Raw genomic sequence first — 17,977 nt, 5'->3', positions numbered from 1 at the left:
CAAATAGATGAGTGTGTTTGTAACGACCTTTTTCCTCTTACTTTAGAGCAAGAAGGGTCCAATGCAGCACTCAGGGCAGGATATCAGGCAGTATTGCACCAGCCATCCTTCCCCCCACCCCCAAAACAAGCACAAGGACAGCTACAAACACCTTGTGACATTGCGACAATGATATGAATGTGGAAGTACAGAGCACTGATATTAGACAGATGGAAGAAATGAGGCACAAGAGGATTGATGAGGAGAAGAGTTTCAGTCTCAAGGACTGCATGGCCTTTCTATTGAGGTTCCGATCTCAGTCAGTTTGCTTTGGAAAACAAGAAGTCAATGAAATGAATAGGCCATTCAGCCCAGTAAGACTCATCATGCAGGAAAGAAAGAACTTACATTCATTTTGCACCTTTCACAGCATTAGCCCTGTAGTGATCTGTTTACTAATATCTATCAGAAATGCCAACTTAGCCTGGGATAACTTCCCTTCCGAGTTTACCATCTGACAAAGTGTTTAGCATCTCAGTGCCTCCCACTAATGACATTGCAGGTGCGAACCCATTCTCTGCTATTTCATTACAGTGCACTGGGGGGCTGACTTTCAGCACCACATTCAGGTGCCGATGATCCTCTGCAAGTGGCCGTGATGAGTTTCTGCGCTGAAACACTGGTTTAGCCGTCATTTAGCACAAGAAGCTATCCTGATAAAGGAGTCAAAGCCAGCATTAGAAAGGGCTGCTTAGTTCTGGTATGATAGCCAAGTGGTTATGGTACTGGGCTTATAATCCCAAGATCAAGAGTTCAAATCTCACAATGGCAAACTATGAAACAATGTAACTTCATCTGAATAGGAACAGATAGAAACGTGTTATTTAAAAGATTATCAAGAGTTCAAATCTCACCTTGGCAAATTATGAAACAATGTAATTTCATCTGGGCAGGGAAAAGATCTAGAAAGGGCTGCTTGGTGGCTTTGTTAAGCAGCTGATTGCCATTTAAAGTACCTGCTGGCACTCAAAGAGGCTGCATTGTATTTTCATGTCTGGCACTTCAACTAACACCCTCTCCTAACAATGAACAGCTGTTTGGAATAAACACAGTGTTGATGTTGAATTCAAGTCCTACTTAAAGGGATCACTATTTCATGCCCACAGCTAATGTGAAAAAAAATCTCTGAAACACATTGGAAGACCTTACGGGACATTTTGTCAAGACTTCAACATTTGAGCAATATTTATTCTGGAAATTCTCTAAGGACTCCACCAAAAAAGTGTAAATGCTGTGTCACACCATAAGAAAGGTTGTGTTTTGTCACAAGCATCTCCCCAGGAGTTCCCCTAGATCTGCAGAAGGAATGGGAAAAGGACATGAGGCCAGTCAGAACAGCCCCATTTGCTGCAGGATAGAAGGACAGGAAATGGAGGTGATGTCCTTCCGCCACTGTGGGTACAGGACATCCCTCGTCCTCTGCACCTCTTCCAGAAGTACTTCCAGAGCTGCACCTGAGAACCTGTGTGCCCTCTTTCCCTTGGTCCCCAAGCCATTCTGCAATACGCTGCTATTCGCCAGTCAGAGCACTTCAAACCTTCAGTGGAAGTGGGTGCACCAGCTCCACAAAAACTGCATCTAATCAGCACCTGAAGGTTTCTTGTTTACCATAATTGAATTTGCCTGAAGGTGCTAATTGGCAATTAGGACCTGAATTGTGTGTGTCAAAACAGGCTTTCAAACAGGCTAGCTTTATTAGCCCTGCACCCACTTTGGACTCTATTTTCCCCTTTTGGTTAAAATACCCCCTTTTAACGATTCACAACTGCATACTCAACTTTGTTCCGTTTTCCTTGCAAAATAATTAAAATTAAGCACTTGTACTCGAGCACCATGTAATGCAAAGCTTTTATTTTAACTCCTTGTTAATTTGCCTTAAACTTCAGAAGCAAATAACTTCAGACTTTATCCTGTCACTACCTTTTTGTGCCTCATGTCATATGCGTAACATAAGACCCAGTCTCACTTGTGACAGAATAAGTGCCGAGTTTCCTGCTGGACAGGTGGATTAAGAAACAGCTTGGTATAATATGGAGTTGTACACCTCTACAACTCCAGATTTGATTATTGATCGATATGAAGTTCACTGATCTCAGTAGTTGGGACACCAGCTGTGGCCTCCATTCCTTGGAATGAGGAGGAGAAAAAATGATCGGCCAATGATCCCCTAATATGATTGCTGTCCCTATGACGCCAATTAAAAAGAGTGTGTGTGGTCATTCGCTGAGTGAGAATGGCTCTTCATGGGCAATAACCTGTCAACACTCATTGGCTAAATGCATGTATGATGATGAGAGGCAGACCAGCAAGAGTGAGGTAAAATTGGCAAAAAAAACTAATTGCACAGGATTCGCATTTTAAAGATTAGCACAACCGTACCTTTGATTTACTTTCAACATGTTCACCATCCCCTGGAGTGCTCTCCGAGGGGGGAATTTGTTCTTTGACAGCATCTTGTGGACCAACTTGTTTCATGTCCTTAATAGGTTCTGACTGTTTTTGCTCTGTGGCCAGCTTGGGTTCAGCAGGAACTTGTGCTGTTTCACTGGTATCTGGAGGATACAAACACCATACTGTAAAGTGTGGGGCAGAATTTCTGAAACGACATTTAAAAATTGGACAACTTGTGCTAGAATACTAAATATCAACTACTGCAAACATTTAGCAAATAATAGTAATATTTCTAATTATACTTTGGCTTGCCTCATGTAAATATGATGTCCTGTCAGCTTGACCAGACTGTGATTTCACACTGGCGGGCCGATTAGGGTCTACCCAGTGTGAGCTGCTGTTGTCTTGGGGGAGGGGGAGGAGGGCAAGAGCGCAAGTTTACGCATGCGTGTGGGCGTGCGCTGGAAAAGCTCCCTGAGACAGAGTTTAAAACATTAAAAATAAAGATTTCTACAATGTTATAAAACATGTCGCCAGGACATGTTATTAATGAAATGTTTTAACTTTTATTTGCTGTTGGAAACCTCATCTCGCCCGTGGATGAGATTTCCTAAAAAATGCTAAGGCCACTTGGCCTTCTCACCTGCCCACCTACCATAAGGTTGGACAGGCAGTGAAAAATTTCTTTCAATTTTAACTTTAATGGCCTTAATAGGTCTCTTAATTGTCAGCGGGCGTGCTGCCGACTCCGGCATGTACCTGCCGAGCGAAATATTGTGCGAGTGAAAATGTCGGGAGGCTCACCCAACATCATCGTGCGTCATTTTACGCTCGGTCGAATCGGGTGGGCACCTGCCTGACGAGTGTTATATTCTGGCCATAGGATGGAATTTTACAACAGTGGGATTTTATGGTCCCACTGAAGTCAGTGGAGTTTACAATGGATCACCACACCTTATGGCCCCATCTTCACTGCAAATGGGCCATAAAATTCTGACCATGGTGTCATCATTTTGCTCTGATTTCATACTGTAAAATTTTTAATGCAGTGGTAAATAGTCCATTTCCCTTTTGCTTGGAACCAACATGTCAATGAAGTTTTTTTAGGTATCAGTGCCTCACCTTCACCAGAGTGGCCCAGCTGACTGGTATCATGGTCACGCTCACCATCTGCCTGCTCTCCAAGTGTTGTCTCGGCTGAATCATTAGCTGGTGACTCCTTCTTTTGGTTTGTTGCAGTAGTTTGATGAGTTGAGTCTTTCCTCTTCTTTCTATTTCGGTTTCTGCATTTTTTCTGTTAAATAACCCACTGAGCATTAATGAACAATCTGCTCCAGGAAAGTGAACAAATGAACTAGGCATTAAGTTTCATTATGTCTGGAGTTTGGGATTCAAGAGGTTTTATTTTTCAACAGGTAACATTGGTTTGCTGTTTTTTTTTAGAAATATACAATACTACAAAATCCAAATGTAAAGAAATAAAAAGACAAAATTCAAAACAGTTTAATGGTCACACACCATCTTTAATGTATAGAACCAATATGCTGGACTGATAATACAGTAGTAATACCATGTACACCACTCTTAGATGTCCTCAGTTCAGTTTTGTTGATGCCTTTAAAGATGTATTTGCACTGTAACTGCTGCATTAGTGTGAAACAGTTTTGCTTCACAGCAATGCTGTAGTTATTGTGTCAATTCAGGCTGAATGCATTGGCATGGTCCCAACATGACATTGAGGCAACAAAGAGCAAGACCTCTGGAGAAAGGCAAGTCTCACAACACTTCACTTTGACCAGTTTGGGCTTTAGAACCTGATTTATATGCCATAAGTTTAGCCGCAGTGCAAAGCTAAAGGAGGCAATTTTCACCAGATACTTTACGTGAAGAACCTTTCTGGTGGCGAAGGTGGGGTCTTAAGTGGAAGTGTCACTAAATTGCATTTAGTACAAAATTCCACTTTGGCAAAAGAGTTGAAGCTTGTGTTAGGAACAGCCTTATTAGTGAAGGTGTGTGGAATTTTGGTGGATAGTGGTTGACCTAATGCCCCCTCCTAACAGCGACAGGCTGACTGCAAGTAAAAATGTAGTTGGAACTCTGACTGGCCAATGCATTGCCATGGAGAAAGCAACATAAAGTTGATTGGGGAGCCTATAGGGCTCCCTAGCTTTCTCCATGGCAATGCCCCGGCCAATCAGTCGACTTGCCAAACGAATCAGCACCCTTTTCTCCTGTAGTATAAATTGTTGTGATGGTTTGAAATTTTGCATTCTTGCATTTGTCCAGATGAGTGCAAGATGAAAAATTTTAGCAACATATATCTCCTTTCAGCAATATTTTAGCAATTTTTTAGATTTACTTACAAATGAAAAACTGAATGGTCAACAGTATAAATGAGCTGCTCATTCTCAATGTCGAAATATTAGACCTGAAATTCTTCTGTGGGATAGTAACAAATAAATCTAATATGTTCATACAACTATTTCTTCTCAGTTATTTTAGTGGCCATGTTAATTGCTTAAGACAAAACAATACTGCTGCTAAAATAGAGGGGAATTTCAGATCAGTGAGCGCTCTTGAGTCATATCCCACAATGTTGTTTCAAGGCCCCTGATTCCAGAATAAAATTTCTTGGAACTTTATTCCATACTCACCCTCTTCTTTCGTTTACTTCCCATGCATTCAGTGTTGCTGACGACATCCGTTTGGAGAGGGGAGTCTTTTTCATCATCTGTCATAACAGTGAAGTAATCATCATCAGTAAGTTCAGCTTTTGTTTTATCACCCAATCTATCAACTCCCCCTAGAACACTCTGGCTTGTATGTTTATCACTTGATGGGCTACATTCATTGTGGGTGTCAGGTAAGTCCTTTTCCACCAGTAGGCCTGGAATATTCATCACACCTGATAAAACCAATTGAAAATAGACATTAGTCTATTCGCTCCAAAATTACTCCAGTCAGAGTTAATTAACCTATGTGCTTGTACATACTGGGCATGGGATGGCAGGCCCCAATTCAGCAATTAATCACTACATATGGTATTGAGTGTACTACAGAGTATGAGTTGCTCGCCATGTCAACCTGCTCTTTCAAAAGATGGAATAATGAATCCAGGTCAATTATAGCCATTAGAAACAGCACTGGTCCCTTTATCATTCCAACATTTTGTAATAAGTACTTAATGGGATATCCACGTTACATTATCAAAACTTAATGTAGATGTCATGCATATCTGTGCTTTCTTATTGCAAGTTTTACAATTCCTTGAATTACTTTGAGCAGAAATGTAATATTTCACCTCCTTTAACTGCTGCAGCAACATTGAGTTTATGTTGCTGATTTGCAACCTCAGCTCGTGTGGAATCTGCAGATGATTCTTTCTCAGGCAAACAAGGCAAATTTCCTGATTTCTCCAGGAAAACAGAAGGCTGATCGTTTCCATTCTTCTTTCTATTCCACTTCTGGCTTTCCTGCGACACAAAAAACAACTTATTAGCCATTAAGTCTCAGCACAAAAATCATACTTTAAATTTCTGCTATGTAACAAATTTGGTTTGGGCTGAGCACATGTGGGTAGAACATGACCTTTCTAATTGTGTTAATTTAGGGAAACATTGGAAGTGAAACAGTTTATGACTTGTTCAAATAGAGAAATTTTAAAAAATGAATACTAGTGTGCACTGAGGAGCAACCATAGTTATGCACGTTTACCATTAGCATTCATGCATGTACAGCACACATCATAATACAACAGCATACTTTCCATAACACAGATAACATCCTCAGGAATCTTGTATAGTTGCTTCCACCATGCTAAATAAAATGGATAACCATTGCTATTTCAACCTGTTATCAGATTGTGGACAAAAGATGGAACACAAGTGAGTGGTACAACATTGTTGTTTGCACTAGAATGTCTAATGAATTAAAGTACAAGATGCGTATTGTCTGACTATCACCTTTTGATTACCCATCTTTGTCCCATTTTTTTTCGTCCCTGACAGTAGCCTGTATTATGCATTAGGTTTGAGGGAGTGACACTACTGAGGGAGCTTTCCACTGTTGGTGGTGCTGTCCTTCAGATAAGGTATTAGACAAAGGCCATGTCCACCCTCTCGGATGAACATCAAAGACCACCATGCCACAATTTTGAAAAAGAGGAGGGGAAAGCTCTTGGTATTCTGTCCAATATTTATCCCTCAACCGACATCATTAAAACAGATTATCAGGCCGTTATCACATTACTGTTTCCGGGAGCCTACTGTGCACAAATTGCCTGCCACATTTCCTACAATAAGTGATTGCACTTCAAAAGCACTTTGTTGGCTGTAAACTGCATTGCAATGTCCTGACATGGTGAAAAGCGCTACATAAATGCAAGTTTATTTTTTTCTTTCTTTTTGCTTTCAATAACTGTCATGTATGCAGCCAAAGGACTGTTTTTGGAGCTGATTGAATCCTGTATAAACTGAACCTTTGTGCTTGTACATGGTGCGCTTGGAATAATAATCCCCAATTTAACAACTGACTCCTATGCATGACATTTAGATCACTGCAGAATAGGTCCCCTTACTCTTTGAACGGTGAAAAGTAGCATGCTGCCAGTGCAATCGATATTGATTTAAAGTACTTTGTTAAATTTATTTAATAAATTAAGAAGCAAAAAGGCATGTAAAGATATAGCACAGCAATCAAAAGACAATAAAATCATAACTGGCCAATTTAGAATAAATTTAGAATAGAATACTTTTGAGAATGCACATCCAAGAGAATCTCATAGCAATAAGATATTTTGGAGACACAGTCAAGTTTGCTCCTTGGTGGACCTTCTAGACATCATGTTAGTGGATAATGTATCAATAGAGTTTGAATTTCAAGCTGAGCTAAAGAGTACAGGAAATATTCCAGTGGGCTCTGAAGATAGACTAATCAATGATCAATTATCAAAGGCACAATAATAGGAATCATTGCATAGAAGACTGAAGAGCAAGCGCTCAAACTTTTCTGAGTGCCCAGTATTTGTTGACCATTTTGCAATACAACCTTAATGTAGAACTAAGCCACCTGAACTGCTTGATTTCCAGTTCAATTAAACTAGCCTATTTCCCTGTAGACAGTTAGGCTACTCTCCATTCTTAACCACAGCAAAGAGGAAAGCACATCTACTTTGACTAAAAAATGTAGAAAATGAATGTGGAAAATATACAAGGTAAACACAAACTTCCTAATTGTCACAGTCTGCAATAATTGTCTTGACACTTTGACTAGGTTTCCCAAGTTTTAAAGAAATGATTGCAAATCCTCTTACATTCATTCTACCAAAAATCCTTCTAAAAACATTCCTTTTCCCCCAAAAGCACACTCACAAGATATACAAATAATCACTAAAACATAAAATTGGGATTCAGTGAAATCGAATGTACCTCAGTACTGTTTCCTGCAGGTTCCTGTAGATCAGTTCTTTCTTTTGTTGCATTCTGAGAAAGTGAGGGGGAAAGTGTTTCTCTGGAAGTTGATGCATCGCCAATGATTCTCAGCGAGTTAGATGTTGGGCCATTTGGTTTGTCAAATACATCAGTGTCACCCAAGTCTAGAGTTTCAATTGTTTCTGATGTAGGCTCCAATGAGACTGGATCTCGATGAGGGAAACACTGATCGCCTGATGTAGCTGCATTTGGTGGAAATGTTTCCTGGAATTCCTGTGGTTTTGCAATCTGCTTCTTGTTCACTTCACTGGGTAATGTTTCCTGCTGGAACTGAAGGTCCATAAAATTACCTTTTATAAACCATGCCACTCAAAGCACTAAGTAGACCACTTTGTTTTTATCCTAAACATGTGGTTTCCACTGGGTGGAGAGAAGTAAAATCCACTTTCATATTCTACACACTGTGGGTTTTTTCCCCCTGCCAGGTTTCTCTGCTCCTCGCTTATTGAGATTTGGTTCATAGGCATTTGTCAACTTCAAGCATCTCACTTCAACTTAAGATACTCATTATATTTAATGGCTTCACCCTCCCCATCTCTGTAAGCTCCTTCAACCCTACAAAATCCTTCCAGAAGGTTTTTAACCTCCAACTCGGAGCTCTTATACCTTCCTCACTTCCCCTTGACCTGACCCAAGCCTGCCACAACCAGCAGCCATCTAGACCCCTCATGTTGAAATCCTTTTCCTAAATTCCTCCACCTCCCAGTCCCTCTTTTTAAAGACCCTTCTTAAAACTCACCTGTTTGACCAATTTTTTTTTGGTTGGACTGGGGGTGAAATTGGTCTAAGCGTAGTGTGAAATAGGCTCATAACAGATCGACAGCCTATTACACATTGCGCCAGTTTTTATTTTCCATTGGACTTGCAAAATATTTCCAAGATTTTTAATTTCAAGTGACAGTGAAGTTAGGAAATGAATATTTACAAGAATCTGAACTACTGTTCTGTGAATTTTAATGGTAGGAATTAAGATTGGGCATGATAAAAATTGGCTGCCCATTTGCTACTAGCTCATTTTGAGTTGCTGGAGTAGACTGATTTAACATTTTATTCCCAATATCTCCTCCTTTGGCTCACCGTCCACTTTTATCTGAATACATTATCGAAAAGTGCCCTGGGATCATTACTGACATTAAAGGCATGATATAAATGCAAGTTGCTGTTATTATAATTTTATTATGGAATCAAACTCAATGGCAATGTGTGTGTGTATTGCACAGAGGAAGTGTGTGCTCCTGTGTAATAAGCCAAGTACATTATGGGAATTTTCAGTTAGTCAGTTTTTATGATATTCCTCCACTTTGTCTTGTCAGCCAAGATATTGCCACTACGGAGCTCGCTTTCTTGCAACAAACTGCCTTGATTGTTATTAAACGAGGCAAGACATGGATTAAATTAATCATAAATATTCTTGCAATCTTAATATGTGACACCCTGTGGTAAGTTCTCCTTATTTGGCCATTGTGCATTAGGGAATATGCATTTGTCACAAAGATATAAAACTGTACCTCAGTACTCTTCTCTGTAGATTCTGGAAGACAGGTACTTCCTTGAATGGCGTTTTCAGAAAATGAGAGAGAAGCTGTTTCTCCATTAGCTAGTAGTCTGTTGGTGGTGGTCTCTGAGGTAATTATGGGCTCACTTAGAGTTTCAGATGCATCAATGATATCAGAGTCTACAGTTTCAATTGCAGCTGATGCAGACTCTAAAGTGGCTGGTACTTGAACGGGAATGTGATCAGTAAGCGATGTGGATGAGTCTGGTCCAGATGTTTCTTGGAATTGCTGTGCCACCGCAGGCTGCACAATGCTGTCTTCCATTTCAATCTCAACATCTAAAAAGTTTTAGAGTGAACTCCTTTTACTGAAATAATATTTGAATGGACATTATACATTAGTACATTATACTTATAGTACTTAGTAACATGAATATAAAATACTGACAGGAGTTTTGAAAATATCAAGGAAATCAGCGGTCAGAGAATTGAGTTTGTCGTTGGGGCAGAAAATTATGTCTATGGTCTTCCTGATGCTCAGGTGATGCAAATCTTTATTCATCCATGACCATGATGGACAAGCAGTCTGACAGTCATAGAGATAGTCATGGCTTGTGATAAAGAAGTAAAGCCAGGTATAGATGGAAGCTGACCCCATGAAAATGGGTTATGTCAACAATGGGCAGCATATAAGTGGGAAAGAGGAAGGATCAAGGATATATCTTGGGAGAGTTTTAAAAATGAGTATTCTGGATTGAGAAGAGAAGGCAGTTCTGCAGATGCATTCACTGCATCAGGACAGACAGATGTGAAATCATATGAAAGCAATCCCATGGGGAAGGATGTTCCAGTCAACTATATGAAAAATCACAGAGGGGTTGAGGAAAACTATGTCACAATTACAAGACGGTGTCATTTATGACATTGGCCAGAGCAAACTGGAAGCTGGACTGAGAGGATACAGACAGGATATTTTGGGAAAGGCAGGCTGGGAAACTACAACATATTCAAAAATCTTAAAGAAGAAAAGGAAGGTTAGGCATGGACAAGTGATTGAAGGGGACAAGAGGATGAGCTTCTTAGGACTTCTAAAAGGGAGAAGATTACAGCTGAGCCATTAATAATTTCAACAGGTATGAGGACCAGTAACGGTATTTTACTGAGAAACCAAATCAAGCCATCTGGGAAGGCTGGCTTGTGCATTATATCAATATAAACAATATTTCAAAGTAACACACAGGCCTATGCAGATGGCTCAGTGATTAAATTCACTTCACTGAACAGCGATAAGCTTCAGGAATATCCCGATTTTGAACAGACATGCCAAGTTAAGATTATCTTAGCCACAGCACTGTTGAGGTTGCTACAACAGCCTTCAGTGTCACTGGGCTGGGAAGGAGAAATCAGCCAGTGCCTCAACTTCTGGTTGCTATCCAGTTTAACCTGCTATAAAATGCTTGTGAGTGAATGCAGGCAAGGAGAGAAATAGGCTTAGCAATGGCCCCCAGCGCCTCACATATGAGGAACCGGTTTCAAGACCACTTTACTCAATCCAAGTCCTCCTACCAATCCAGCAAGTCAAAGATGGAATTTGATCCAGATCAAGCATATGTGCCTTTTATTCTAAAGGGATCATTTTTTTCAAATATGAGTCTGATGCTGTCTTTAATATGAAGTAGATATCAAAGTGTATGCATGGAATTATGTGGAAGTGAATTTGAGCCTAAAAGTTAAACATAAATATTCTTCACTTGAAGAAGAAATCTGATGTGTTATCTCCAACTGATTTTAATCACGCAAACAGTTGCAATATTAGCAATTCATGTCTTGCATTGGTTCTTCAAGCAACTGAATCCTTTCTCTTGTAAGATATGGCAGAATTCGAAACATAATAACTCATCAACCTAAACGCACTATTAACCATAATGACCAATGCAGACTTTGAATGTAAAAACGCATCATTTTTCAAAAAATGGGTTTTGCCGCACAAAAGTACAAACACAAATGCTGTCAATTAAAGCTTTTCACATTGACAGAAAATCACAGACAGGAACTTTATATAAAAGGGCTAGAATGCAAAGCTTCATGGTGCAAACAAATAAAGCCTCTGAATTTGAACTTTGTCCCAATTAAATCCTATTATACTATGTGTGATTCACTCATTGGTTTACAGCAGCTAGTGTACAAAATTCCTCCTTGTGATTCCCTCATACAATGAGCTCCCAGTCTCGGTGAGCAGTGCTACCGGTTTCTGCAAAGGTCAATACAAGGAGAAAGGGCATACTAAAAAGAGCAATGTCTCGCTCGTAGCTCCTAGTGTACACTACAGAGAGCTTAGGACGATTTCAAGATTTAAACATGTTCCTTCAGAAATCCACTCAAAATTTGTTAGCAATGCTCTAAATAACAGATAATATAACTCCTATCTACAATTCTGTTAGGCAGTATCAGAACCACAGGAGCTGAATATTCACCTCAGCGTTGGACCTGAGCCCAACACGCACGAGTGTGAAATAGCACATGACAACATCAGGCAAGCGTCCCGACAGCATCGCGCACTCACGTGATGTTTCGGTCAGCAGGCGCGTGCAGGAGTCAGCAACACGCCCACCGACAATTAAGAGGGCTGCTAAGCCCATCAATCGATTCATTAAATAGAACATTTCCCTGCCCATCCAGCCTTATGGTTGGCGGGCGGGTGAATAGGCCAAGCGGCCTTTCGATTTTTGAGGAAACCTTATCCACGGGCGGGATGAGATTTCCAATGTTAATTAAAAATACAATAAAAGTTTTCAGAACTCATTTGCAAAATGTCCCTGCTCATGTGACATGAGGGGAAATGTTTCTCTTATTTTTGAAAACTTTATTTTTCATGCCGAAGACTTTCAGCTCCCTGAGGCAGCTCTGTGTCTTCAGGGAGCTTTCCGTGAGCACAGCCGCGCTCATGCACTGATTTCCACACTCGTCCTCCTCCCTCCCCAACCAGGCAACACTGAGCATTTCAGCGCACAATTCACGCTGGCTGGCAGTTAGTTGGCCAGCCATCGTGAAATCGCGGTCGGGGCCTGATCGCGTGCGGTGGACTGTTGTGCAGCTGCATCTACCCACGAAGGGAAAATCCTCCCCATAGAAAACCTTGTATTTAATTACTAGCTTCAACAGCAACTTATATTTACCATTTTTAAAGTGATAAAATATGCCAAAGTGCTTCACAGGAGCATTATAAAACAAGATATGACACTGAGCTATATAAAGAAATATTAGGATAAAGTGACTAAAAGCTTGATCAAAGAAGCTGGTTTCAAGCAGCATCTTAAAAAAACGAAAGCTAGATCAAGAGGCAGAGAAGTTTAGGAAAGCTATTTCAAAACTTTGGGCCCACGTAGCTGAACACAATGGTGCAGTGATTAAAATCAAGGATGCTCCACAGCCAGAAATAGAAGAATGTAAATACCTTGGATGGAGGTAGGACTGGAGGAGATCACAGGGATAGGGAGGGGCAAGGTCACAGAGGTGTTTGAAAACAAGAATGACAATCTTAAAATCAAGATGAAGCTTTAACCGAGAGCCAATCTAAGTGGTTGAGCACAGGAGTGATGGACAAATGAGATTTGGTGTGAGTTAAGATGTGAGCAGCAGAACCTTTGACATCAAGCTAAAAAGTGGGAGGTCACTAGGAGTAGTTAAGTCTGAATGTAACAAAGGCGTGAATAAGGGTTTCAGCAGCAGATCAGCTGAGGCAGGGGTGAAGTCAGGTGATATTACAGAGGTAGAAATGGGGGTCTTAGTGATGCAGCAGATATGTGGTTGGAAGCTCATCTCGGGTCAAATATGACACCACGTTTGCAAACACTCTGGTTCAGACTGCTTTCAAAGCGGTTCCACTTTAAGCCCACTGGCTCGCACATCTACCTTCACTGCACTTTCTCCCACCCCATTACCTATAAAGACTCTATTCCATTCTCCCAGTTTCTCCATCTCCGTCACATCTGTTCTGACAACTTCACCTTCCATACTAGCACTTTCAATATTTCTTTCATAGGATGTGGATGTCACTGGCAAGACCAGCACTTGCTGCCCATCCCTAACTGTCCTTGAACTGAATGGCTTGGTAGGCCATTTCAGAGGGCAGTTAAGAGTCAACCACATTGCTGTGTGTCTGGAGTCACATGTAGGTCACACCAGGTAAGGATGACAGATTTTCTTCCCTAAAGGGCATGAGTGAACCAGACGGGTTTCTACAACAATCAATGATAGTTTCATGATCACCATTACTGAGCCCAGCTTTATATTCCACATTTATTAACTGAATTCAAATTCCACCAACTGCTACGGTGGGATTTGAACCCGTGACCCCAGAAGAATAACCTGGGCCTCAGGTTTACTAGTTTAGTGACATTATCACTACACCAGTATCTCCCATTATATAGGCAGGTCCGACCACCAGTGCTACGGCTTCCACCACTGGTAGAGCAAAGAGACAGGTCCCAAATCTACCCCAGCCAGAACAGGAATTGAACCCCGTGCTGTTGGCACAATCTGATCCACACTAGACATCCAGCCAACCAACCCCCTAAGGGGTCGGAGTTGCTGTGGTAATATTCACTTTTACATGTATGTTGTGGTCCAGAGCTATGAATAGTGATGGCAGAGGTTCCGATTTACTTTCCATCACGTGGCTGACCAGAATCTCTCCTGCTTTTCCACCTGCCATTGGTGTATTTACCAAATGATCCTCAACCTGTTTGGCCATGTTATGAACGCACCTTCCTTGGCCATCATGTCCTGGAGTGGGACTTGGACCCAGAGCTCCTGGCTCAGAAGCAGGGATGCTACCTATTATGTCACAAGATCTCCCCCCCTGCCTCTGTACTTGCTTAAAATCTGTTACATCTCTGACTTTTCCAGTTATGAAGAATGGTAATTGAACAAAAATGTTAACTTTGTTTTTGTCTTCTTAGATACTGCCTGACCTGCTGAGTATTGTTTTAAATTAATTCATAATTAATTTTAATTCATAAATGGGCCAGCATTTATTGCCCATCCCTAGTTGCCCTTGAGGTGATGGTGAGCTGCTGCCTTAAACCACTGCAGTCCATCTGGTGCGGTATACCCACAGTGCAGTTAGGAAGGGAGTTCCAGGATTTTGACCCAACAACAAGTGAAGGAATGGTAATATAGTTCCAAGTCAGGATGGTAAGTGACTTGGAGGGGAACTTCCAGGTGGTCGTGTTCCCATCTATCTGCTGCTCTTGTCCTTCTAGATGGCAGTGGTCGTGGGTTTGAAAGGTGCTGTCTAAGGAGCCTTGGTGAATTCCTGCAGTGCATCTTGTAGATGGTACACACACTGCTGTACCATCATGTATTTTCTGTTTACATTTTAAGATTTCCAGCATCTGCACTATTTTGGTTTTGTATCAAAGGAGCACAATTAGCCAACATTATCTCAAACACCGGTAAACTGATCTGATTGCTATTGGATTACTCAAAATGGATGTTTAGTTTTGGCTCAGAAAATAAAAGTGAACAAAAGTTTCAACAAATCCTTGCTTCTCTTGTTACTGGAGGCTCAATTCATGCCAGCTTTGAATGTAGATTTATTGGGGAAATTACAACTCTTTGCACACGATGGGTCTATGTGCACTGAAGAGACAGTAGGCAGTTTAATACCACAAACGCAGTTCTGTTTTAATGAAGAGTTCTGGAGGTCCGAATTTAGCTTGTGTATTTTATATTTTCTCCCTTGTTTCAAATTAGATTATGGACCATATAACACATTCCAGTCAACAGGGTGGGCAAGCACCTTCTTTTAAAGACTAAAATAAAAGCAAAATACGGTGGAAGCTGGAAATCTGAAATAAAAACAGAAAGTGCAGGAAATACTCAGCAGGTCTGGCAGTATCTGTGGAGAGGGAGAAACAAAGCTAACGTTCTGGGTCCAGTATGACTTCTTCAGAACTGCTGAAATGTAGAACCTCCGTTCTGAAGAAGTTATATTGGACTCAAAACGTTAACTCTGTTTCTCTCTCCACAGATGCTGCCAGGCCTACTGAGTTTTTCCAGCACATTGTTTTTACCTTCTTTTAAAGCTTATGTTCATACCCCTTTGCAGCTGGCCACTAAGAGATGCATTATGAATAAACATGAGAATCTGGTGACAGATCCTGCCATTTTCCCTTTTCCTCCCCTTAGCAAATACAGGAAACCTGGATTTAGCCACACCTTTCTGAATTTGGAAATTCCCTGTGGAAATAAGCCACAAGGACGCCAGAATCTGCATCCTTGCATTCTGTGGCGGTGCCATGTCAATGGCATACAGTAAAACAATCCCACACGCCCATCCTGACTTCCTGACTTATTGAAGAACATTGAGAATTCTTCTGTGCATGATCTCACAGATCCAGCAGATTTTTACTTATGTGCACTGGCTCAAATCAACTACCTTCTCTCCAAACGATTGTTATTCTTTCTCTATTTCCTCCAATCTTTGCAATAAGATACTCTCTACAGTTCCTCTCTACTTCACTCTATTTCCAACTCGACAGTAAAGATGAATTTACGTATATTTTTTAAAGAATCACGCAGCAGTTTTGCGTTGGGCAAGTGAAATATAAATAACATATTACTCACCGAGTGTTGATGAACTGGAATTGTTGCAATTATTTAACAACTCACTCACCCAGTCTTAGTTTAAGGATGCGGCAGCGCTTCAGATTTAGCACTTGCCTGGCTCCTTGTTTACCCAACGCAGTTATTTCGGCACCCCCCCCCCCGCCCCCCCAACAATCTTATCTTAGTGAAGCTGATTGGACTGTTTCATTTGACTGATGCTAGAATTGACCATACAGAAAGCGAGCCGTGGGCGCATTCACCAATCACCTCACAGCAAGGCGGGGTAACCATGAAGAGACGTCACCAAATTGAGGGTCGCTCGGAAAATAAAACCAACTATTTACATTTGGGAATATTTGATACGGTCAGAATGTACGAAAATAATATTCTCCAGCGCTAACCAATATCCTCCCTCATGATTTGTTCTTTTAATTTGGCTGCAAAGAAATGGGGTGTCAGCTGAGCTCACAAGTTTCGATTTCCCCAGTGTGAGAAACGAAACTTGTGTTTGACGATGAATATAGGATTGCAAAATCAGGGTGGCAAATGTGATGAGTTTGAAAACAATTTGCCGGGAATGTGGAAACTGCCACAAACTAATCGAGTTTTTAACACAAGATAAAGGACACATATGAAGTAAAACACAACACTAAAGACATCATTATACATTAGTTTAATCACTCAAGCGTGGAAGACAAATCCACACCAATTTACGTGAGCCGGAGAGGTTCTGGCGATCATTTACCTATTTATAATAATTATACCCAGTTTTTGTCTGACCCGACTGCTTAGGTCAGTTTAAGGGAAGTATCTGTTGGTGAGTTCGCTGGGCACTGTCTGGTGTGCATGGTGGGCAGAATTTTACACAACAAAAACAAAAATACCTGGAAAAAAAACTCAGCAGGTCTGACAGCATCTGGGAGAGGAATGCAGTTAACGTTTCGATTCCGCATGAGCCTTCATCGGAACTAAGGAAATAGAGAAATGGGGTGAAATATAAACTGGTGGGGGTGGGGGGGGGGTGGGGCGGTGGGACAGGTAGAGCTTGATAGGGGACCAGTGATAGGTGGAGGCCAAGAAGAGATTGCCAAAGATGTCATAGACAAAGGGGTGTTGACGGTGGTGATATTATCTAAGGAATGTGCTCATGGGGACATTAAGGGTAGCAAGCAGGACAAGCCAATGGCAGATGGCCCTAGTGGGGGTGGGATGGGGGGAAGGAATCAAAATGGGTTAAAAGGTGGAGATAAAACAATAGATTGAAATAAATTTTAAAATAGGTGGGAAAAGAAAAATATATTTGCAAAAAAATGATAAATTATTGGAAAAAGGGGGATCAGAAAGGGGGTGGGGATGGAGGAGAGAGTTCATGATCTGAAATTGTTGAACTCAATATTCAGTCCGGAAGGCTGTAAAGTGCCTAGTCGGAAGATGAGGTGCTGTTCCTCCAGTTTGCGTTGAGCTTCACTGGAACGTTGCAGCAGGCCAAGGACGGACATGTGGGCATGAGAGCAGGGTGGTGGGTTGAAATGGCAAGCGACAGGGAGGTCTGGGTCATGCTTGCAGACAGACTGCAGATGTTCCATAAAGCGGTCACCCAGTCTGCGTTTGGTCTCTCCAATGTAGAGGAGTCTGCATTGGGAGCAGTGAATGCAGTAGACTAAATTGAGGCAAGTACAAGTGAAGTGGTTGCATGGGAAGGGGACCCTATCGTGGTTCTGGGAGGGAGAGGAAGGTGTGAGGGCGGATGAGCGGGAGATGCGCCGGACACGCTTGAGGGCCCTGTCAACCAACCGTGGGTGGAAAACCTCAGTTAAGGAAGAAGGAAGACATGTCAGAGGAACTGTTTTGGAAAGTGGCATCATCAGAACAGATGCGACAGAGGCGAAGGAACTGAGAGTATGGAATGGAGTCCTTACAGGAAGCGGGGTGTAAGGAGCAGTAGTCGAGG

The 17,977-nt window shown here is 41.5% G+C and overlaps 1 protein-coding gene across 5 annotated transcripts in view; it reads right to left on the bottom strand.

The window, feature by feature from the left end:
- The window catches only part of LOC121293776 (E3 ubiquitin-protein ligase rnf213-alpha-like), a 164,765-nt gene extending 148,597 nt beyond the window's left edge, over positions 1-16,168 (bottom strand). For 3 of the 5 annotated variants that reach the window (XM_041217086.1, XM_041217088.1, XM_041217091.1), the window contains exons 1-7: positions 16,045-16,168; positions 9,428-9,753; positions 7,857-8,189; positions 5,732-5,903; positions 5,085-5,335; positions 3,553-3,724; positions 2,419-2,591 (exon numbers count right to left, since the gene is read on the bottom strand). In XM_041217086.1, the coding sequence (XP_041073020.1) occupies positions 2,419-2,591; positions 3,553-3,724; positions 5,085-5,335; positions 5,732-5,903; positions 7,857-8,189; positions 9,428-9,739 (1,413 nt within the window). In that variant the 5' untranslated portion in view covers positions 9,740-9,753; positions 16,045-16,168. Of the gene's footprint in view, positions 1-2,418; positions 2,592-3,552; positions 3,725-5,084; positions 5,336-5,731; positions 5,904-7,856; positions 8,190-9,427; positions 9,783-16,044 lie in introns of all 5 variants that reach the window. The other 2 variants (XM_041217087.1, XM_041217090.1) reach the window with 2 other exon arrangements.
- Positions 16,169-17,977: the final 1,809 nt, after the last annotated feature.

The sequence above is a fragment of the Carcharodon carcharias genome, chromosome 22 (genome assembly GCF_017639515.1).
Source record: "Carcharodon carcharias isolate sCarCar2 chromosome 22, sCarCar2.pri, whole genome shotgun sequence".
NCBI classification, from domain to species: domain Eukaryota; kingdom Metazoa; phylum Chordata; class Chondrichthyes; order Lamniformes; family Lamnidae; genus Carcharodon; species Carcharodon carcharias.
The sequence above is the reverse complement of the archived record's forward strand: the minus strand, read 5'-3'. Positions and strand labels throughout refer to the sequence as shown.